This window comes from Xenopus laevis, chromosome 5S (genome assembly GCF_017654675.1).
Source record: "Xenopus laevis strain J_2021 chromosome 5S, Xenopus_laevis_v10.1, whole genome shotgun sequence".
NCBI lineage: Eukaryota > Metazoa > Chordata > Amphibia > Anura > Pipidae > Xenopus > Xenopus laevis.
This window is the reverse complement of record NC_054380.1, coordinates 48,556,407-48,581,406: the sequence shown is the minus strand read 5'-3', so window position 1 is coordinate 48,581,406 and position 25,000 is coordinate 48,556,407. Positions and strand designations below refer to the sequence as shown.

Below are 25,000 nucleotides of genomic sequence, written 5' to 3'. Positions count from 1 at the left end.
TGCAACATTATACTATATAGCAGTGATACCCAACCAGTAGCTTGTGAGCAACATGTTGCTCTCTAACCCCTTGGATGTTGCTCCCAGTGGCCTCAAAGCAGGAGCTTATTTTTGAATTCCAGGCTCGGAGGCAAGTTTTGGTTGTATAAAAACCAGGTCCACTGCCAAACAGAGCCTCAATGTAGGTTGACAATCCAGAAAGGGGCTACCAAATGGCCAATCACAGCACTTATTTGGCACCCCAAGAACAATTTTCATGGTTGTGTTGCTCCCCAACTCTTTTTACTTCTGAATGTTGCTCACGGGTTGAAAAGGTTGGGGATCTCTGCTATATAGTATACTATGGAATCAGTTATCTGGAAACCTGTTATCCAGAAAGTGCTGAATTATGGTAAGGCCATCTTCCACAGAGACCATTTAGCGCAAATAATTCTATTTCCCTTTTTCCCCAGTAATAATAAAACAGCAGCCAAGTGCTATGCATTCTGGGTAACATGTCCCAACCCTATTATCCCCCATAATTCACCATAAGGCAGCAATGTACAGTAATACTGCAATGTTAAACAGAGGAAACTTATACAGCACAGAAACAGCCAGTTTTGTAATTAGCGTCTTACTGTAATTTTACTAACCAAAACTGAGCGCTCTTTGTCTGGCTTTAAATGTATTACAATTAACATAGCTTTGGTTGATTTGGTTTTTTTTTTTTAGCAATCAGAAGACAATTTTGGCTCACACTGCTTCGCTATGGTCCTTTAACACAAACAGCTGAAAATGTCTCAGTATTTTCTATAAGTAGTGACAGTTGTTAATGCAACATATTAATTTAATATCTCTCCAGCATAAGTTGTTAAATAAAAAATATTATTAAGTGCTAAAACTTTAAAATGATATTTTTAAATTAGAAGCATGAATGTCTCTGCTTTCTTAAAGATATAAATACAGGTCCCATATTGAAAACAGTAATTAAAATGAAAGTTCATTGCTGGTTCTAAACCAATGTTTTTAGGTCACAAAGGAAAAGGTTCCTGTGGCTCAATTTAGGATCCTTGAGAAAAAAAGGTAAAGAAACGTTGACCTAAAAAAAAAAAATTATATAGTTTTAAATGTGAAGTACAGAAATGAAGAGCCCCCTGACCTCAGAAACAAGAACATACTTCTTCCCACAAATGTTAGTGTAGCCCTTTCCTGCTACTGAAGAAAATCCTGCACTAACTTCCCATACAGTGCTGTGTAATACGATCAGAATGCAACTAGACATTAGCTTGCCTGCACCCAGAGCAAAGTCAGATTGCACTATAATACCCTTCCCTATGAACTTCTTTGATCCATAAATACAATGTTCAGAATTTTGCAAAATCTGCCAGCCAGAAGCAACTTCACACAGTAATACAGATTTCTGCACAAAAAGAACAAAAAGATTGCCAGCTCATGGTTTGCCTTTTAAAATAATTAGGGATGCACCGAATCCAGGATTCGGTTCGGGATAGGGCCTGCTGAAAAAGGGCCTTTTTCAGCAGGATTCGGCCGAATCCTAATTTGCATATGCAAATTAGGGAAGGGAAACCGCTTGACTTTTTGTCACAAAACAAGGAAGTAAAAAATGTATTCGGCCGAATCTTTCACGAAGGATTCAGGGGTTCGCCCGGATCCAAAATAGTGGATTCGGTGCATCCCTAAAAATAATTATTACAAAAAATGAGGCTTAGTACCACACTGTGGCCAAAATATGTAAGCTCCCGTGCCATGTCAAGGCCCCTCATTGGAATACAGATTTCTGACTTGCTGGGGAACCCCACCATATTGACCATTTTTTTCAGAGTCCTGAGAAGTCTTTCCTTTAGGTTACCATGCCCCTGGAAAGCGCACATTTTATCTTCAGAGATTTCTTTTCTCCCTCACCCTAAAAAAGCACGATTTGCTGCTACTGTGATTCCCTATTTGCTTTAAACATCAAGTGTTATCTGTCATCTCTGCCTGCTTCTACTTCCAGCACTTCCTCTGCAGCACTTCCTGCCTGTCAGCTCAGGAGTTGACCTCACTTCACATGACTAACACAGCTGGCACATAGTGCTCACATCAGCAAGTAGCACAGAGGATAGGACACGTATCCCCAGCCTTCCTAGAGTAAATCCATTATCTTTGGTTGCAGAGTGAACATTTAGGGAATAATTTAGAAACCATTGTTATTTTAAAAAAGTAGCTACTTACAGAAAATACATATAATAAATAGTTCATTGCCCTAAAACACTATGGAGCCTCTGATAAATCCCATGACCACAAATGTGATTTGTTTGTGGTTTTTGAAAACTCAGTTTTATTGATACATTATAGCAATGAGAAGTTCACAGTTTATTAGATAAGCTATATGATTATGATATAAGCTGATCACAAATTCACACAAAGAGAGTGAGCAAAAACAAGGAATAAAACATTAAGGAGCATATTTATCAAGGGTCGAATTATGAATTAAAAAAAACGTTGAAATTCGAATTCAAAAAGACCAACCGAAATTAAGTCGAAGTTTTTTTTGGTCGAATAGGTCCGTTTTCGAACGAATAGGTCCGCGTTCGGCCGAATTAGAAGCTTGCAAATCGAAGGAATATAGCATTCGATTCAAAGTCCCCCCCCCCCAAAAAACGATTTTTCAAAGTCCACCAATTGACTCCAAATAGGTTCTATGAGGTCCCCCATAGGCTAAAACCGCAATTCAGCAGGTTTAGATGGCGAATGGTCGAAGTCGAATCTTTAAAGAGACAGGACATAATACATTTTGATATTCGGTTTTTATTCGAATCGAATTTGGACTATTCCCTAGAAGTACACAAAAAATAGCTTGAAATTCGGATTTTTTTCATTCGAAAATTCACCTCGACCTTGGACAAATCTGCCCCTAATTGTGATTTGCTGTAGAAGTCCTTAACTAGATAATGAGAATCCAATTAAACAAATGAAGAAAAACATAACGTGACCGCCCAAAATAATATATTTAATATGGCAAAAGGATGTGAACATTTGCTTTATGTAACTGGTGTACTCCCCTCTGAAGTGTTCGACTGGCCCACATCGAAACACTGGGATTTGTTTTTCACTTTGATTTTGTTTTATTGAGGCATTACAGTAATGAGAAGTTCACAGTATATCAGATACACTATATGATGTGAAGCAGATCACACATTTTTCTCACAAACGGATAGTGAGCAAACACAAGGAAAAATAAATTAATTGTGATTTGTTGTTGAAGTCCTAAAATAAGATAATGAGAACTAAATTAAACAAATCAATGAGTCAAAAACATAATGGTTCTTTTCTTCATTTGCTATATTTCTTGAGACAAATGTGACTGTCCAAAATTATATATTTAATGTGGCAAAAGATGTGAGCCTTTTAGGATTGCCACTTGTCCAGTTTTCCCCTGGACAGCCCGGTATTTGGATGGGTTATCCGGATGACACCTTCCTGTCCTGATTTCCACATAAGGAAATCTGGTCAGGACATTGAAAATAATGACAGGGCTATCAGCCAATCGCTGATTGCCACATCATCAGTTCCACCCTAGCATCACCGGCCCTACCCCTAATATCGCTGCCCCCTCCTCTGACATCATGCACCCCATCCCCTGCCCATTTTCCAGCCCAGAAAAGGTGGCAACCCTAAAGCCTTTGCTTTCTGCAACTGGTGTGCCCCCCTCTAAAGCGTTGGACTGGCCCACACCGGAACAAATTTTGGTGTGCTGTATTCCTACTGGGCCCTTGCTGTTCCTGCTCCCCACTAGTTGTCACAAGTCCCAAGGCCAAGTGTGCCTAGGGTTGCCACCTTTTCTGGAAAAAAAATACAGACCTTCCTATATATTTATCTTTTTCCCTATTAATTAACATTGGGATCAGCCATCAACTGTGCCCCAGCTAGACGTGGTAGCCATGAGAAACAGTTAGAAAGAAGGGGTTGCCACAAAGGGCTAGGAGGGATCTGTGGAGGTTCTGGGGGCTCTTTAATTACAGGAGCTAGAAATACACATGCAGCAGGGGCGCTTCGCCAATGAGGCAAGCTAAGGCGCTTGCCTCAGGCGGCAGAGCCAGATACAAAAAGGCAAAAAGCCGCTTCTGGTACTTTTAAGAGCCGAATTTCCGGTGTTCGAAATTCAGCTTTACTAGTGCGAGAGAGCGCAGTTGCGCTCTTCGCACTAGTGTTTCTGCCTCGGATGCCTCCCCTCCCGATAGGTAAGCCGGCAAGGGGGGGGGGGCGGCATTTTGAGGAGCCGCCTCAGGCTGTGTGGGAGGTGTTGTAAATAAAGGGTAAACCCACCCGTTGCAATAAGAGATGATTTTCATTGGGTCTTGGTTTCTTTACTAGGTTTTAAATTAGTATTTAGATACCCAGAAGGAACTGTCACCTCTTGTCTGTAATGTGCCATTTTGAGCACAATAGCCATGTTTTTTCCCCATTTTGTCCCCTAGAATTCTGCATCATTGTGGCCACAAGTGAGCAATATGATGAACAACCCTCTGGCATTATTTCAAGTGTTCAGTGTGAGAGTGACGTCTGCCCAAGATTCTTCAGCTGCAAGTATGCAGTGTCTATTGACACTGGGCACAAAGTGAACCCTGAAGCTACCACCTAGCCAGCAAGTGGCGGTAGCTCCAGCATCCCCTGCATCGATAGGTGCAACAGCTCTTGATTTGGAAATGAAAGGTGCAGAGTGCAACTTTACAGAAGTGCAAGGAAGACATTTTGATGTAAGTACCTTTAAAGAAAGTGGTTTATGTGCAACTGACAGCATGGAAATTATGTTGACCACAACTGCGCCTGCAGTCATAAATGAGCCCTTATGTTTTGATTAGCTGTAGAGATGAGACTGGTGACTATATTAATGTAGTATATATACTACTACAGTATACAATATACTAAATTATATTTAAGGTCAGGCCTTTACATTTTTTCTGCTTTGTGTTTAAAAGGATTCTGTCAAGCGAATCCTTTTTTCTTTTTTTTTTTAATAAAAAGCATCAGTTATTAGTTTTCTTCCAGCAGAATCCTACATTGAAATCCCATGCCCCGCCTATTGGTAGATATGAGAACAGCTCTAGATAAGTAAAAATGCAAGTCCAGCTAACCCAAGTCACAAAGATTTCAGTTACATTGAGTAGGTCGGAGAAACTATAGCTTATTTGAAAGAAGTTCCATTGTGAAGTGTTGGGTCTTTCTAACAGCACAGGTAAGGCACAATGACCTAAGATGGCTGCCTTCACACCACACATTATGACAAAAAAAATTGTTGGTTCAAGAATAACATTTTAAATGGTAGAATGAATTACTTACAATGTACACAGTGTAGTTTAGTGAAAAAAACTATACAATTAAAACAATGACAGATTCCCTTTAAGTGTGGTTGTCTTGCTGCATCATCTACTTTCCTTTAAACTACAGTTCAAGGACAGATACCCTAACATTATCTGTAGAATTTGCTTGTACAATTCTGAATTCATAGTTTAATCGATGATGGCAATCTGTCCTGGTCCAGTGACAACAAAGTAGGCCAAAACAATAATACTACAACCATGTTCCACAGATGGGACAAAATTCTAGTGCTCCACTTCAGTGTTTGCCTAAATTTAATGCTTATATTCAATCCAAAAGTTCTGTTGGTCTCATCCATCAAACAATCCTACCATCCATGTGGTATTTTGCAAACAGTAGATGTTCAGCCATGTTCTTTCTGGTTAGTAGTGGCTTTCAACCCTGCCACACATACCAGTGTTGTTCTGTGTTCTCCTGGTGGGGACTCATGAACACAGACATTTACTAATGCCAATAGAGAGGCCTTTGGTTCCTAATACATTAAGCTGGGGCGTATTGAGATCTCGTGGAGTATTACACATTTGCTCATGATGTGATTTTTGTTGACTGACCACTCCTGGGGAGGATTAAAATGGTTTTGAATTGCCTACATTTGTACACAACCTGCCTGACAATGGACCCCAACAGTTTAAAATTATTTTGTAACCTTTTCCAGCCTGCTCAACAGCAATAATTATTTTTAGGAAAGTATATTAGGGAAAAGATACCAAGAAGCTCAGACATACTGCTGCAAAATGGCCTTTATTCATCACCACAACATGTTTCCAGCTGCATGGGCTCTTTTTCAAGTGCAACTCGAAACATGTTTTGGTGGTGAATAAACGGTTTGCTTTGATATGAAACATTAAATGAGTGGGAACACAAATACAACACACAGATATTACCTTACCTTGCCAGTAACCATCTCAATTAGAACACAGCCAAGGCTCCATATGTCTGCGGCACGCCCATGCCCTTCTCCTTTAGCTTGAGTAATCACTTCAGGAGCCATATATGCTTTTGAATGATTTCAACATGGAGATGAAAAAAATAATAAAAAAAAATCTTATGAAGACAGATAAAGACTATACTTCATTATAAATGTATTATTCAGATAAAGATTATACACGTCATCTTGATCAAATTTGTCATAATTTTGTTAGTAAATTACAGAGTTTTGTTTCAGTTTGGGAAGTACTGTAGGTACAGATCTTTCAACAATTTTCAGAAAAGACGAGAGTTAATGCATATCTGTAAGACATCTATGTCCTGATTTACAGTATCAAAACAACATAACCTCAGGTAAGAGAAAAAGTAAAAGTATGTAAACTATAGAAATTATCTGTGAAACAAAACCCTCACCACCCTTAAAGTAGTGAGCAGCAAAAATAAAGGAGACAAAAGGGTAAATTAATAATTGTGAAAAATTTGAAATGGTATTTATATATATATTTATATATATATATATATATATATATATATATATATATATATATATATATATATATATATATATATATGGTAAAGCATCTTGAGAAAGGTTCAAGACCATGAACCGAAACGTCGATGCGGATGCATTAATGTGCTAATAAATAAATTATTGATTCTCAATACGGTGTGCGTGTAACCTTGGAATGCTGTCTATTTGCAATCAATATCGTACTGTCGTGTGAGGGGCAAAGGGCTTGCAAAATGTTTGCAATGCAAACAGATTTTCCCGTTAGCGACCTATATAACATTCCCCCATGTGACTCCTGTAAAGAGGAAAACAAGATAGAGGTCCTTGTAACAGATCTTATTGACTATGGGCCATTAGTCCCTCCTCCGGTACCCTGCTCAGGCTGTGAGCACTACACTGACAAAGATCCTAGAGATCCAGGCCTCAAAGGTATTGTTAGGGCATATGTAAATGTTTTTTGAGACAAGGTCCCCATTGTGGATAGATGCGGTGACTAAACAATCAGATCATTCTAAGTCCTCATTCATATTCACACTGCTCACACTTTGTCTATAGGATGGATATCTTAATATGAATTGTCACTACTGCCTTATACTGCCACTCTGTTACCAGAGTCAGATAAATCTAATCAGTCTGATATATGTGATATGTATGCTAACAATGACTGTTAAGTTGTAGGGTATGAGTTACTCCCTCACCCAGAAATACTAAAGTGATCATAGATGGCAGCTATTGAAAAAAATGATTAATCTTCTTCCTTTGCCATCACTGAGCCTACTGTTACATTCAAGGGAAGAGTAAATCACTTGCTTGAGGCAGATGTCCTCCCACACTGCCAGTTCGCCCAGGCAACTGAATTGTGTGTACTTATAAGAGCCTGCCAGATTTCACATCAAAAGTTTGTTCATTTATTTTCTTACTCAGTCTTTGAGGCAGGGGTAGTACATTACTATGTCAACTATGGAGGGTAACAACTGCATAGTTCAATTCACAAGTCAGATATCCTGTTATTGTTAAAAGTTAAGTCCTTTCATGATGCTATTTCACTGAAGAAAAACCAGCTTGGATACAAGAGTGTACCTTAAACTCTCAGGATGTTTATATTTTTGAGAAATTGTTGTCTGTCGCTAAATCATTATTACCACAACTTGTTTTACTATGAATTTCAAAATGGTGCTATTCTTCTGGCTTTTCTGCTGGAGCCCAAGGCATAAGGCTGTTCAGTCCAAGAGTATAATGATGGTCCACCTATGCCCACGCAGCTTAGTCATGTACCCTAGACTCACGAGGAAACTTCGGGCAACTTTGGAAAATGAAGTGCTCCATGTGTCATCCCACAAAGAAGAATTTCACTGGCACACAAAGGAGCTCACCCCGAAACGTTGCACTTCTGCAAAATAAACTCAGCAAGGGCTAGTACCTGCTTGAAAGAACCTTTGTGTGCCAGTGAAATTCTTCTTTGTTGCTACAATTGAGGTCCGGGTCGTCTTGTTCTGGAGAGCCAGGGTGTGCAAGTGTGGTAATCCTGTACTGTTCCATGTGTCATCCCGCCAGCAATTTACATTATAGCTGTCGGGAAGGCAGTTCGGGGAAATTAGTTGCCCAGTAGAAGGAGATTTGTCGCCGGGCGACTAATCTCCCCGAATCTGACTGTGTCTCTACCCTAAATCTGCAAGGATGTGTTGCAAAAATGCATGAATTTCAGTTGGCCAAAGAAGGTTGGTATGCAAATTAATTTAGAGTGAATGCTATAGATCATGATTGTGTGGAAGGGCATGTCCTTAAGACTTATGAAATGGAAACCAACTCTTTCCTGGTCTCTTACTAGAGAGTTTAGAGTTATATTGTTCAGGTAATTTGGCAAATAGCCACCATATGTCTGATTGTATCAACTTCGTTATTGTTTCTTTAAAGGGAACTTATCACAGCCAAAATCAAACAGATATTAACAATCTGACCAGTACAACCTGAACACGTTTAATCAAACTAAATATATAGTTTTTTCTAAAAATCCCTTACTTTGTCAAATGGGTTCATTCACTGAGGGAGTCCATACTGTGACTATAACAGTGACTATAACATGCAAAGTTCAGGAGCATGCTCAGATTGTAGCATTGCCTTTAATATTCTACCCAGAATGCCTTGTTTTAGTAAACTCCTCCACTAGAAGTATCACGAGATTTCAGTGCTGCAGTTGGCTGTGAAGATATAGGTAGGAGGAGCCAGTGAAATCTAAGATGCCTGCCTCAGCTAGGACTGCAGTGGAGATAGGGGAGATCTTGCAGAAGGTATAGTGAGCTGATGATTTACATTAAACAAACAATTATAACTGTTTTAAAAATCGGATTTCTTGAACTTTCACACAGTGTATTTACTTAGTAAATGATTTTAGTTACCATTGGTGCCCTTTAAGGCTATAAGTAACTTTAAAAGGAAACAGTCTAAGGGTGCAAACCTTTTTTTATAAGAGTAGTTAATTTTTACATTAACTTTTAGTATGTCATAGAGTGAAGACCAGTTGAAAATTAGCTAAGAATAGATCAAAGAGTTTTTGTATTATTTGCCTTCCTCTTCCACTCTTCAAATAAAGGTCAAAAAATATTGCTCTGTGAGGCAATTGTATTATTATTTTTGTATTTTTTACTTATGTTTCTAGTCAGGCCCTCTCATTCATTTTCCAGTTTCTCATTCTAACCACTACCTGGTTGCAAAATCAAATTGAACCATAGCAACCCGACGGCTGCTGAAATTTAAGTACCATAAAAATGGACATCAATTGCAAATTGTCTTAGAATATCATATAACTGGCTACATCATATTAAAAGTTGATTTAAAGGTGAATTTTCACTTTAAAACTTGCTTATACTAGACTACTGCAATATATTACTAGCTGGTCTCTCTAAATCTTATCTCTACCCACTGCAATTCGCTCTCACTTCTGCAGCCCATACTATCTCACCTGCATGTAAATCTCTCTCTTATCTTTCCTGGGTCCCAGTAAATATTACGTATAAATTACTAAATTATCCTGTCCTTCAGAGCCCAGCATTATTCTATTCCTCACTCTATATCTGCTCTCATCCCTTCATATACTCCCTCCTGGGCCCTATGTTCAGGACCATCTCTTGACAATACTGTTCACCAAAACAGCTGCATAAACTTTTTTGCGTGATTGTACTTCACCTCTGGAATGCTCTACCTCCACACATCAGGAACAGTGGCGGAACTACCGGGGGACCAGGGGGTGCGAGCGGGCCAGGGCCCGCACCCCCTCAGGGCCCCCCGGCAGCTCACGCTCCACTGATAAATACGGCCAAATGCGGCCGAACGGAAGTGACGCTACTGATCAGGAATGCTCCAACAATAACACTATTTCTCCAAGATCCTTAAAATTCACCTTATATAGGAAGCACTTCGCTAGTCTTCCATTTGCAATAACAAACCGTTGACCTATGCACCTTTCCCCACCCCTCTTTGTTTCAGTCTGTCTCTTCTAAAAGATTGTAAGCTCTTTCAGGGCAAGGGAACTCGCCCAAAATCTGTACTGATATACCTTAGCACTTAGCAGATTTATTTATTGTAACTGTATGATTTTATAACAACTATACCCTTGTTTGTGTTTATGCCTTGTAAAGCACTGCATGCATTTGTGGTGCTATAAAAATAAAAACATACATACAATACACACAAGGGCATAGGAAATATGAAAACAAAAATATGAGGGCCATATATTTCTTGAAGCACAAGACACATGGAAGCTAATAATTAATGTTATTAATTCATCTAATTCAGGGGTGTCCAAACTTTTTGCAATGAGGGCCAGATTTGGTGAGGTGAAAATGTGTGGGGGCCAACCATTTAGCCCGACATTCTTTGAAACATTAACACCATAACTCATTTAAACAAGAAATCGCGTAGCTGTAGTGGTAATATTTGGGCACATTAGTGAAATGATCTGCCACTTGGTGTGCCTGTGTGCTGAAGGTGTTAGCAATAGACATGTACTGGCACGTAGTGACGCGCCGCTCTCGCATACTTTTTTAGCGCTGAAGGTGCAATAAAAGTAGTGACGTGCCAGTACAGTAAAGAAGTATGTGAGAGCAGCGCGTCACTACGTGCCAGTACGTGTCTATTGTGAACACCTTCAGCACACAGGCAACAGTATAGACCAAGTGGCAGATCATTTCTCTAATGTACCCGCATTATTATTAATTTCATGATGGAGGCCGAGGGCCAGTGTAAATTTGATAAAGGGCCGCAATTGGCCCGCAGGCCACACTTTGGACATGCCTGATCTAAGTAAATAAATATATATCCCACTCTCTCTGTTAAGCAAGAGTTTATTAAATTTTTTCTAATGCTGCTGACTTAAAACTGCTACTAACTCACTAAGCTGAATTAAGTTCTGCAAACTAGTTAATTTTTACTATGTTTTATTTATTTGGCAATATTTGCATGGTTTATAAAGAATAATATTTGCAACACAAAAAAAATTGTTCAAAGGAACTCTTCCTACCTGCAGTTCCAAGTGTGCTGTTTACTTCTCCAGGCATAGTCTGGGCATTATTCTTCAGTTTGACCGAACATCCAAAGTCACCCAGTTTTATGAGGCCAGAAGATGTAAGAAATATATTTGCTCCTAACAGAAATTACAGTAAAATCAACACAAAGCAGAATATGATTTCATAAAAATTAAAACTGTACAATCAAATGAAAGCATTTTATAAGCCTCACCGGTTTGACTAGATTCTGTTTTATAACCAATACTTGCCCACACTTGAAATCATGGGCACATTTACAAATGAAATCCCTATTTGTCACACGCACACATATGACCTGCTGCAGTGTTCCCTTAGAGACTTACATCTTTACATGCAAATGACTTGCTGCAAGTGCATCTGATACTGATGACATTATTGACACAACATGGATTAGCAAACAAGAAGTGCCATCTACACTATGAAAAAAGCAAATATGCATCTGTAATGGTGCATTGCACATAATGTGAACCAGAGGCCAACAATGATACTGTAAAATGTCACTGCATTGTGTTAAAACTGATTTGCATTCTAATTTTTATACTTTGCATTGTGTAGTTTTTATAAAACTAATAGTAAAATAAATCAATCATAAAAACAAAATGTTTATATATGTGCATTCACTGGTGTGTTCTGTATGTGCAATGAGCAGTGTGTGTGTATATAGATTGACAGATAGATATAACATTTATATGTTTAAAGAAACCACTCAAGTGGCCTCGAAAAAAAATTAATTTATTCTTATACAATGTACAAAATTACACAAATGCATCTCTCAAAATAAACAGAGAATTGCACCTTTGAATGTCTGAAGGGGTAATTGTATATCTATATGCTTAGAGACACAGCTCAAAATTTCACTTCTGCTTATACAGTGTACAAAATTAGAATATGAGAATAAGTACAGTGTATAAAATATAGAACATTGTACCTAATGACATGAAATTTACACCAGATGTCTGTAACAACCCAAGTAATCCACACATACAAACAACTCACAACAAACAAAGTCCATAAATTAAGTTATGTGTAGTAGTATGTGTAGTGGAATGACACAAGTATAGAAAATGCTTACTGAAATGTAATACTTAGTAGAAAAGCCTTTGTTATTAATGAAGATACCTCCTGCATTGTTCAGGTGTGATTTTGGCCCATTCTTCCACACAAACTGTCTTCAAATCTTGAAGGTTCCGGGGGCCTTGTCTATGAGCTCTCATCTTCAATTCTTTCCATAGATTTTCTATTGGATTCAAGTCGGGTAATTGACTGGGCCATTCCAGCAGGTTTATTTCTCTCTCTGAAACCATCCGAGAGTTACCTTGGTTGTGTGTTTGGGATTATGGTCTTGCTGAAATGCCACCCTTCTTTCATCTTCAGCATCCTGGTAGATAGCAGATTCTTATCAAGAATGTCCCAGTGCATTTCTCCATTCATCCTTCCTTCAATTATATAAAGTCTGCCAGTACCATATGCTGAAAAACAGTCCCACACCATGATGTTCCCACCTCCAAACTTTACTGTTGGTATGGTGTTTTTGGGGTGATGTGCAGTGCCATTTCTCCTCCAACCATGGTGTGTGTGTTCAATGATATCCAAAGAGTTCCATTTGGTTCTTATCTAACCAGACTATATTCTCCCAGAATGTCATTGGCTTGTCCAAACGTTGTGCAACAAACTTTAAACAAGCTACAACATTCTTTTTCTTCAGCAGTGAAGTCTTGTATAGTGAGCATGCATAGAGGCCATGTTGGCTGAGTGCATTACTTGTTTTTTTTTTTTTTTAAACAACTGTACCTGCTAATTCAAGGTCTTTCTGAAGCTCTCTAGGAGTAATCATTGGCTCTTGGACAACTCTTCTGATTATTCTTTTGACTCCTCTGTTAGAAATCTTGTGAGGAGCACCTGGTCATGGCCGGTTCAGGGTGAAATTATGTTCTTTCCACTTCTGAATTAATGGCCCCAGCAGTGCTCATTGGAACATTCAGAAGCTCACAAATAACCAAATGACCAATGTCATCAGTATGTTTTGCAACAAAGTTTCAAGGTCTTGAGAGAGCTCCTTGATTTTACCCATAATGAGATGCTTCTTGTGTGATGCCTTGGTAATGAGAAACCTTTTTATAGACCATCAATCAGGATATCAATTTGCACTGATATGGGGGCAGGATTGCATTCTAAATAGACAGATTTCAACAGGTTCTTGGCATTCCATGCCTTTTTGCACCTCTTTTTCATCATTTGTTTAATATTTATTGCCTGTGTCATTCCAATTTATTACACATAATTTATGGACATATTTGTTTTGAGTTCGTTGTATGTGTGGTTTACTTGGGTTGTTACAGACATCTTGTGTAAATTTCATGTCAATATTTAAATTAGAAATATGCGGACGTGCGCAATACTTATTGTCACTGCTGTATATGTTGGACCAGTCAGTGCATTTTTAGATGTTGCGTTCAGCCGAAATTGGTCCCATTCAATCTATGCGCAAACCAATGTCTCTATTGAGGCAATCTATTTTGTATTCAAAAACATTCTATTCCATAGTAAATTTAGAGTTATCTCAACTGCCTGTAGACTGATTTTCCTTAAACTAGGGTTGCACCGAATCCACCTTTTTTGGATTCGCCCGAACCCCCGAATCCTTTGTGAAAGATTCGGGCAAATACAGAACCAAATCTGAATTTGCATATGCAAATTAGGGGAACACATTTTTACTTCCTTGTTTTGTGACAAAAAGTCACGCAATTTCCCTCCCGCCCCTAATTTGCATATGCAAATTAGGATTCAGTTCTTCCAGGCAGAAGGATTCGGCCGAATCCTTCTGAAAAAGGCAGAATCCCGAACCGAATCCTGGATTCGATGCATCCCTACCTTACGGTTATGAAACCAATTATACAATATGTAATAAAAGCCGCAAAATGTGTCCATATGGAGTAACCCATATTAACCAACAAGATGTTAAATGTTTTTAAGCAGCTACCATGCGCATGTTATGTGGTCAATACTTTCCCTGGCAGCAGAAATAAATCTAAAGTGACTAGTTTTGGGGTATTCTTATCTACAGCAAAAAAATGTATGACGTTGACAAAATCAGGTTTCCACAATCCATGCCCTAAAACATCTACCTAAGGTGAATAAGTATTTTGAAAGAAACCTGTGTACAAAAATGAATGGGGCTATAATAATATGGTAGTTTTGTATATTGTATAGCATATCACTTATCTCTAAAATATTTGTATCTAATTTATAAATAGCTGCCATTTACATAGATCTCCAGGGTAGTAAAGGTGGTCATAGACATAACTACAATCTTTCCTGCAACCATTGGTCACAGGAAAGATTGTTCGTTTTCAATACAGACATGTTAAAGCTGAATCATCAGATATACAGGTAGACACAATAGAATTCTTCCTGTATCTGCTGATTCAGCAGTAACAGTAGCTGATGTACGGGCGCATTTTCGAGGTTACCCGATCGTGGCTTGTCTCCCGCCTTGAGCGTAACGAATATCATACAAAACTTTGTTTAGTACGACATTATCAGTGCGTCTATGGCCACCTTAACAGGCTGCACACTTTGTCAGAGCGCAGTAGAACTCAGACCTTCACCCAATAATTTCTCTAGCACTATAAGCACTGCTAATCAGAGAAGTTTATATACAGGTATGGGATCTGTTATTTAGAATGCTTGGGACTTGGGGATTTCCAGATAACGGACCTTTCTATAATTTTGATCTTTATACCTTATGTCTACTAGAAAATCATTTAAAACATTAAATAAACTAAATAGGATTAATTTGCCTCCAATAAGAATTCTGTACATCTTAGTGTGGGTCATGTACAAGGTACTGTTTTATTATTACAGATAAAAAGGAAATCATTTTTAAAAATCTGGATTATTGGTATATATTGGAGTCTATGGGAGACAACCTTCCCATAATTTGGAGCTTTCTGAAGAACGGATCCCATACCTGTATTTTAGAAATACGATAATTTTGAAGAATCCTCTTTGTGGGGTATTTCAAGAAATACATACCTTTGATATCACGATGAACAATACCGTGCTCATGCAGGACATTTATAGCAATTGTGATCTGCTTTGTATAAAGTCTAATGACATGCTCCTGCAGTCCTAGTCTAGATACCTCTTCCAAAGTTCCTTCATCACAATATTCCATAAAAATGTACATTTCTTCCTGTAAATGGAAAATACAAAGAATATAAAAAACTGCAGGTATCTTCCCTTTGAACAACTTTGCATCTAATGTTAGATAAAAATACTTGGAAAACTAAAGTAAAGTTTACATTTTAATATTAATCTTAAATATAAGATTCTAAAGTCTCAAAATATTTAACACTTACTCTGTGGAGCTCAACACCAAAGTAACGAACAAGATTTGAGTGTTTTATTCCTTCAAATATTTTCAGTTCATCTGCAGTTTCTTTTATAGTCTTGTGGTCATTTGGCTGAAAACGTATCTGTACAAGGCAAAGATTAATTATGAAACTTTGAAATTATGAATTTTACAAAGCAAGCGTAAATTATTAAAACATTTCAAAATATAATTTTAAAAATTCAAAATAATCCAATAATAAAGCCTTTTTCCAATAACTTTCTATTTTCGATTTGAGACTACTTTTCTGAAATGGAAGTGTAAATGTAAATTTTTCATCTTTCGTCATTTTTCGTCTTTCTAAAGCAGCTAGAGGGGGAGTGTTGCCAACTCTGTAAACTGCTCGAAAGCGATATTTATTGTAATTGCTACTTTTTATTACTTGACTTTTTTATTCAGGCCTCTCCTATTCATATTCCAGTCTCTTATTTAAATCAGTGCATGGTTGCTAGGGTAATTTGGACCCTAGCAACCAGATTGCTGAAATTGTAAACTGGAGAGCTGCTGAATAAAAAGCTAAAAAAACTCAAAAACCACAAACAACAAAAAATAAAAACTATTTTGCAAATTTTCTCCGAATATCAGTCTCTACACCATACTAAAAGTTAACTCAAAGATAAACAGCCCCTTTAAATTTAACAGTAAAAATAGAATAGGTAAATGGAAAGCAATTGTAAAACGTTTTTATTTCTGGTAAACAATATGAAAACACCTAAACTGAAAAAAGTATTTGGAGGGTGAGCAACCCCTCTAAATTGGTAGCACGGCATAAGGAAGTAAGTGATTTCCATCACAACTACAGAGGAAGCAGATGTAAATGATCTTACCCCCAGCATTTACTGTCTAATAACAACAACAACAATAGGTAACAACAACACTACCATTTGTTTTCTCTGTATATAAGCTTAACAACGACAATATAACACACTTTTAGAAAAGTCAAATTTCAGCAGTCAGGTTTTCTTTCTGTCCAATGCAAAGAATAAGTAAACCTTTTTTTTTTTCTCTCTCCAAAATTATTGTTAAGACCCCCAGAATAACATACCTTTCTCTGAGCATTATTTGGTTTCAGCAGCTTAGATTCAGCTCTTTCAGCTACTTCCTTGTCTAGCAAGTAGCTCTGCTCATAGAGCTTTTCTTCTCTGTTCGTATATGAAGACCTAAAAATGGTGCCTACTGGGCATGCCCGATTTATATTGGAGAAAAGGCTGCGAGTATGCCCAGTAGGTTGAGGTCTTCATAGTTAAAGTAAAGTAATTTCCCATATTTGTACTGCCTGTTTGTATTCTGCTGCGTATGGAGTATGAGCAAGCTTGCAGTGCTTGCCTTTGGGTGTGTCCAGTGAGGGGGACCATTAGAGGCAGACTGGGATAGGAAGTAGCAAGTAACAGGAATCTACAAGATCACAGAACTGGAGGCAGCATTGGTCTGAATCGGGGTGTGTGGACGGAGGACACAAGAAACAACTTTGAAGTCCCAGACTTGTGCTTCTAAGTATAATCTAAATGCGCAATTTGGTTAGTGTTGTAGGTAACACACTATTGGTGCCATCTTTTGCTTTAAGGGCCGGTGGTGGGTGTGGGTGGTGGTGCTACAAACCAAGAGTAACTGCTACAGAGGAGAAGTTGTGAGAGAGAGCACCTCCATTTCCTAACATTAACCAGGTGATTACTGACTGACAACTAACAAAGGAGTATGCCAATTAATCCTGAACAGACCAAAAGTGGGCGAACATCTAGGAGAGTTGCAGTTTTTTTTGTTTTTTATATTTTGATCGATGGATGTGAATTCATTTGAAAACTGCGCACCTGAATGAATAATTATTTGTTTGCTATAATTATTGTTGTAAGTGAGTATAAGTATAAGTGAGAATTGGATACATATTTTTACTTGGAAAACTACAGAGGAGTTTTTCAGAAAGAGGAGGTTTTATTTGGGCATGAGATGAGAGGAGCTGAAAGTAGTAGTCCTTGCCCCCCCTACATGGAGGATTATCCTTCTCCATATGATGATTTTTTTTAAGCAATATATTTTACTAATTTGTTGGATTTACATCAGTAATTTTATGATTAATGGTAATAAATGCTATCAAAGAAAATATTGAATCACAAAACATAAAAGTGTCGCTATTAATTTAAGATGCTTGTAATTTAGAGAGCAAATAAGACTCAATGCAGTTAAGCAGGTAGATTATTCAAGAGACGTTTTGAATAATCAGGATTTTACAATAAAAGACATACTTGTCCTTTACTCTAGCCTTACCACAAAAAAACCTAATATACTTGCAATGATGCTGTCAAAAAGAGGAGGTGGCTTGTTGGCCTATTAGTTTTTATTTAGTAAGCACCATCGAAATCTATGACACTATTTCCTTGAGTCTTTTTCAGATACTACAAAAGAGACCAATTATTCAGCCATCATTCATGCCAGAACAGAACCTGCCTCTTAGGCCCCATGTATTAGAATGCTTCAAAATGTTAAGCCCATCCAGCAACTTTAAATATGTGTATACAATATCTGAGACTACTTCTCACGTAGCATGTGATATGTATGTGGCAAATTATGACATAATGCAAGATGTAATTACACTAAAGTATAAATTGTATACACCCAAAATTGGGACTCGACCCCCTCACCACCTGTCCAAAGATATACAGGTATAGGATCCCTTTTCCTGAAACCCGATATCCAGAAAGCTCCAAATTACAGAATGGCTGTCTCCCATAGACTCCATTTTATACAAATAATCCAAATTTCCATAAAAATGATTTCCTTTTTCTCTGTAATAATAAAACAGTAGCTTGTACTTGATCCCAACTAATATACAATTAATCCTTATTGGAAGCAAAACCAGCCTATTGGGTTTATTTAATGTTTAAATGAATTTCTAGTAGACTTAAGGCATGAAGACCCAAATTACGGAAAGATCCATTATCCAGAAAACCCCAGGTCCTGAGCATTTTGGATAACAGGTTGCGATGTTCACCAAGGCTTCCCTCCGTGCAAAGCATTCAATAGGGGATCCCCACCTGCCAGATGCAGCATCGCACCTCGACAGCCGTTTCACCACAAGGGTGGCTTTGTCAAGAGGCCGAACATCCCAAAGTGCTATAGTATTTAAAAACAAAGTCACGTGACCATGATGCTCCGTGCCGCAGATCCATATGTTTCAATTTTAAATAAGGCTAGTAGATATCCAGAATGATTTGCACGGAGGGAAGCCTTAGTAACATTGCGACAATATGCACATTTGAGCGATCCACAAGGAAGGTGTTGTCCCAGCGGTTATTACACATTAAGGAGCAAGGCGATGTCCTAGTGGGTATTACTCTGCATTTACGGTCGGTAGAACTTTTTACAACTTGTATTAGTTGAACTTTACCAGACCCTGGGTACTACTTACATGTCAGCGGACTGCTGCTTCTCAATACTGCGACTGCTATATCGCTAACCCTGGCCTTTAGGGATTTACCCTTCATGTTGGTTGGGAACTTTCCGTGCACCTCCATTTTGGGATTTATTCCTCACATTATGATCAAGAATTATTCAGTCTATATAGGCAGCCCACCCTTATCGCACAACATATATGTGTTTACAATTCATAATATATTGGGGTAGGCGGACCTACTATTCTGTTGTTCACAGTTAGACAGACTTATACTTATATCTATTCCACTTGGATGTATTTTCCTCACACTTGATTGATATAATCAGTGTAGGGGTTAAGCATTTCTATTAGAGGGATCCCTCTTTCTTTATTCAGCACTGCTTGTTTTTAAGTTTGTTTTAATTTGAGTACTCATGGCATGGTGTTTAATAAATATTGCCTTTTTACTTTACCTTTTGAGTGATCATTCACTATATCATAGTATATCTTTGGACAGGTGGTGAGGGGGTTGAGTCCCAATTTTGTGTGTATACAATTTAACTAAGGAGTTTGAGGACACACCAATCCTTTTGGTACATTATTATCTATTGGCATATATATCCCCTTTGAGTCTTTCTGCTTATATTTACACTAAAGTATACTTGTTCTTTATATTAAACAAAAAAAGTGAATTAAACAAAGATATACATGTCAGACTTTTATTTACCATGTAGAAAACAGCATGGAGCTTTTCTCCCTAGCATTACATATAAAACTGCCATTTACAAAAGAAAAAATACTTACTTCTTTCATTGCCATCAGCTCCCCTGTGTCAATGCTAATGCACGTGTACACTTTGCCATACTGCCCTTCCCCTGTATAAAGACAAAAAAAGCATTTTATTAGCTTGTGTCAAAGAGCAACTTAAAGAGAAAACGTATTTAAAGACACTTGACTAATAAAGAATAACATTAAAACTGATAGTCCTTGTTCTAACTAAATGAACTGAATATCACATCCCCTTAACTTCTCCTTCCATCTGTTGCTGCAAATGGACTTCTTTCAAAACTAAAAACTGTGGCACAGAACATGATTTTTTCATTAATAACATACCATTCGAATCGTGAATAAAATCAAATATATTAGAGTTTAAAAAATTCACAATACTCTAAAATTCTACCTTTGATACACAACCCCCTTAACATATAAAGATCCAAATTACAGAAATCCATTTTTCCAGAAATCCCCAGGTCCTCAGCATTCTGGATAACAGGTCCCATACCTGTACCTCTATGTTCTCCTATTAATAACGTTAACAGTTTGATAGTTTTACCAACATATTTAAGTTTGCAGGCATTACATATATCACAAAGGTGGGCTGACTTAAAACATGCTCTCACTTTATGTATAAACCAACCTATCACCACTAAACTGCTTCTCTGCAACATGCTAGTTAATTGTTCCAATGTACTTTCTTTATATTATTTATACACTATTTAGGGTGTATTTTTCTATATATATCTATTTACTAATATATGGTACTGAACCCTTATCTTCTTTTGTGAAAACATTCTCTAGTCTCAAATATTTCCCTAATTATCTTGCTTGATATAATCACTTTCCTTGGAGCAGTTTCTCTTAAGGGTAAGGGCACACGGGCAGATTCTGGGAGATCAGTCGCCCGGCGACAAATCTCTTCTTCGGGGCGTCAATCTCCCTGTTTTTCAAAGTTGCCCAAAATTTTCCTCGTGAGGAAGCACCAAATCTTCTGACAATACATAGGTGAATTTATCAAGGGAGAACTTTTATGAACAAGTGTATAATTTTTTCACTTTAATTGCCATTGATGAGTTTTCTTATGAATTCATTTTTAATGGGCTATTTATATTTTAAAATGTTTTTTATTTATTGATAATATAAAGTAAGTATGCTGGCCAGCCACATTTTCATTTATGTCACCAGTTCCCTTTAAAGGAACAGTTCAGTGTAAAAATAAAAACTGCATAAATAGATAAGCTGTGCAAAAAAATTTTTCAAATATAGTTAGGCAAAAATGTAACCTATAAAGGCTGGAACGACTGGATGTCTGATATAATAGCCAGAATCCAACTTCCTGCTCTCTAACTTAGTCTCTAACTTAGTCAGCGACTTGAAGGGGGACCACATGGGACATAACTGTTCAGTGAGTTTGCATTTGATCCTTAGCATTCAGCTCACATTCAAAAGCAACAGTTATGGCCCATGTGCCCCCCCCTCAAGTCACTGATTGGTTACTGCTTGGTCAGGGTAACCAGTCAGTGGAAACCAAGAGAGCTAAAAAGCAGGAAGTAGTGTTCTGTTCTGTTAGACATCCAGTCACTCCAGCCTTTTTACATTATATTTTTGGCTAACTAACTATATTAGAAACATTTTTATTTTGCACAGCCTATCCATTTACCCAGCTTTTATTTTTATACTGAACAATTCCTTTAATGTAGGGGTACGCTAAGGTTATGTACTTGGTCCATCCTTCTGCATGAATTAAAACAAACCTGATCATCTTTTGAATTAAACTTTATCCAATTCTCCATTCACTATTATTGCAGATGCCATGATCAATAACCCTGTTAATTCAAAGTCTCTGGCTCCAAAATGCTACTAACTTGTCTCCCTAACTCCCACTTTAGTTTATATTAAAACTAAAGTCAAAATCCTCCTCCTCTAATGTGACAAAAACAGACACACTACTGCTTCCCATTAAGCAAATAATAAAACATACAAACTCGCGCTCAAGAAAGCCATTCATTCATCTGCACCTGACTACATCTTGCCTCTTTTTTCCCCCATACGTTTCTGGCTAATTTCTCGGTTCCCCTCAGATTCACTACCTAGTCGTTTCACACACAATCCTCCTTTAGGCGCTTCAGAATAAAATTTAAAGACTACCTCCTGAATCAGTGATATAGCATCTTGTAAATTGCAGTACTTATTATCCTCCTGTTTGTGTCTGTAAGATACCCACCCACTTACAGTATAGCTCTATGAGGCAGGTGCTGCCATCCTTTTGTTTCTTAATCTTAAATGTAATTTTGTATTTATATTCATTCTTTTATTGTGCTGATCTGTACAAAATTGTGTATTGTTTAATATACAAAGTTGCATAAGTAGTACTATATAATTTAAAATATACATTATTAGATAAATCTGGATTCTAACAAATCAAACAGTTCAGCACAACTTATTTTACTTGCGTTAAAATATAAACGTTGCCCTATTTTGAACATGCCCTTAAACCTTACCAATTTTGTTTCCTCTCTGCCATTTGAAAGTCACTTTTCTAAGGCCAACATGCATTACGTTGTCATAGGATTTTGGGGTATCACAGACTTGGCCCACAATATTTTTAATTCTCATTTGCCGGTAACGATCATCCTCAAACTGTTTGACGGACTCCTGTATAGCATTCATAGGCCTATGTCTTGCAGCTGTGTCTGTAAGAAAAATGTTCATTGTTTTGTATAGAAGTGGTTCAATGTACAACAGAAATATGCTAGCATAGTTTATAGACATTTAGAGAAGATAATAACTTAAGATGGTCATACATGGGCATATTAAAGCTGATGATTCAGCCTATTCAGACCAAATTGGCAGCTTATATACCCCCCCCCCCCCCATATGGGGCCTCCGCTGGGCCTGTCTGACTGTCTGGGTTAAAATTGGCCAGCTGTTGATCAAGCAGGTTTAAAAAACCCTATTAGAGCAAGGACTGCATTGGCTCACTCTGATGGCCTACACCCAGTCATTCAAGGTGGCCATATAGAGGAGAGTTACTCTCTTGTTTGATGACATCTCCAAACAAGCCAATCTTTACATGTATGACCAGCTTAAGTCATTCCATTCACTAGAAAGCTTTTCCTCCTATAGTTGAAGAATATTGTACTACAAATAGCATAAACTGTGAAGACTTCTACAATAACTATCAAATTAAAGGACAACTAAACCTTAATAAAATGAAAATGACTAGAAATGCCATATTTTATATGCCAAACTTATTAAATCAGCCTAAAGATTTAGCATCTTTGTAGTAGTAATAATGCAGTTGTCACAGGACTTTCCCATTTTTGATTTTGTTAGGAGTGTCTGGGACATGCACATACTCAGTGTGCTTTGTACCACTTTTAAGAAGCTAAGATTATGGGTCATTACATTATTTAGTACGTTGACCCCTCGGTTACTCACAGCAGCACAGGGGATGTTCAGTAAATCAGAAGATGGGGGGCTACAGGGGCCTTTTTGAAAGGCACAGATCTATATTTTAAAGGGCCATGGCTGCCTTGGGCTGGTCCAGAAGACAAATACATGATGTACAACATTTGTGCCCTACTTCTTTAGTTAAATTTTAGTTCTCCTTTAAGGTCACATGCTCATTTTCTGTTTTTCCTCCTATTTTAAGGTTTCCATCCTGAATCCATCTTAGTATATATGAAAGAGTACTAAATTATGTCTGTCTATAAGGGTAAATATTAACACTGGCATTCATATTTAAAATCTAATCTTGGAAGTTGTTAAAGGAAAAACAAAACAAACTTGCACTTTGTAAGGATTCAAGACTGAAATGTTGGATGCAGGTTTTGCATGCAAAAGAAATAAATAACATATATACTTCATCTAAATCAAGCATTCAGCTTATGAATGCATTATGAAAACTGCAGCCAATACAATAATAAGTATTGTTAGAATGTTAGTACATGTCCTTTGGGGTTTATAACATACTCAAAGACATATATATAATAGCACTGTTTACTAAATGTGTTGGAGATGGCAACATGATAAAGCACTAACACTGTATTACGTTTCCTAAGTACTCCAATAAGCATTTTGCCTCCATTGCATTACCTCGAGTTTGGCTGATAAATGTCTGAAGCTCCCAGCTTCGTCGCATTGACCCCCCCAATTCCCCTTTTGGATAAGATGGCTCTTGATAAACAAATGGAAAATATTTAGTTTAACAAAATGCACAGAACACAGAATGTTATAATTTTAAAGGGAAAATAAAATCCAACAACGTTTAGGCTAGAAAAAGTTATAAGGCTAAAACCTTATGCTTTTGGCATTCTCTAAAAATAATACCTTTATGGCAATAAAGATACATGCTTTTTGCTTACACACAAAGTCTCAGTACACGACAATAGGAACAAAAATGCATGCAAATCGGTCCACTTTAAAATACGACACAGAAAGCATCTTGTCATTATACCTTGCACCTTGTTGTTGTATCTAGTGTTTATACTTCCTTGACACTTACCATTTACAACTTAGGGGCAAAGTGCTGTTCACAGTGAATAAAACACACCATTATATACTTGCTACTGAGCAGACATAATGTCATTTTGTTCTTGCACAGGCTTGTTTCTGCTTACAAGATCATAAGCAAATGGGTGTGTGTTTAAGTAAATGCCCATGTCAACCATAATAACATGGATAATTCAAGAGGCTGAGCAAAACTAATGTGCCTGTACTGTTGCATGGCTTGTGCTTTTTGACATATTGCACTGGCTTGCAATGGAATTACACTGAAGAATGCTACATTGTAGAGAAATACATGGTGCATTGCATACCTTTTGCCAAAGCATAGTTCCATTGGACAATTCAAAGTGCCACTTCAGCATTTTACTTACTTTTCTACTGGCATGCCAGGCATCCCTAACCTGGCAAGATTTACTACGGATGCATGATTACCAAAGAAATTAAGCGCTTATTGTAAGGAGATGCCAACACAACACTTAGGATTGGTTTCCATGTGTCAGTGTACATTTCACACCTAAAAGAAGCACTGGCCCAAGGAAAAACTTAATCTATTACACTGAGAAGTGGCAAACATTTTGGAACCACCAAGTGAAATAGACATTTGTCCCTTAATGTAT

The 25,000-nt window shown here is 37.6% G+C and overlaps 1 protein-coding gene across 11 annotated transcripts in view; it reads right to left on the bottom strand.

Annotated features, from left to right (window-relative positions):
* map3k4.S (mitogen-activated protein kinase kinase kinase 4 S homeolog) overlaps positions 1 to 25,000 on the bottom strand; it is a 136,395-nt gene that overhangs the window by 6,987 nt on the left and 104,408 nt on the right. For 10 of the 11 annotated variants that reach the window (XM_041564508.1, XM_041564504.1, XM_041564501.1 and 7 more), the window contains 7 exons: positions 23,973 to 24,053; positions 22,376 to 22,567; positions 19,902 to 19,972; positions 15,699 to 15,815; positions 15,373 to 15,532; positions 11,313 to 11,435; positions 6,248 to 6,354 (listed from right to left, as the gene is read on the bottom strand). In XM_041564508.1, coding sequence (XP_041420442.1) covers positions 6,248 to 6,354; positions 11,313 to 11,435; positions 15,373 to 15,532; positions 15,699 to 15,815; positions 19,902 to 19,972; positions 22,376 to 22,567; positions 23,973 to 24,053 — 851 coding nt within the window. The remainder of the gene's footprint in view (positions 1 to 6,247; positions 6,355 to 11,312; positions 11,436 to 15,372; positions 15,533 to 15,698; positions 15,816 to 19,901; positions 19,973 to 22,375; positions 22,568 to 23,972; positions 24,054 to 25,000) is intronic. The other variant, XM_041564509.1, reaches the window with a different exon arrangement.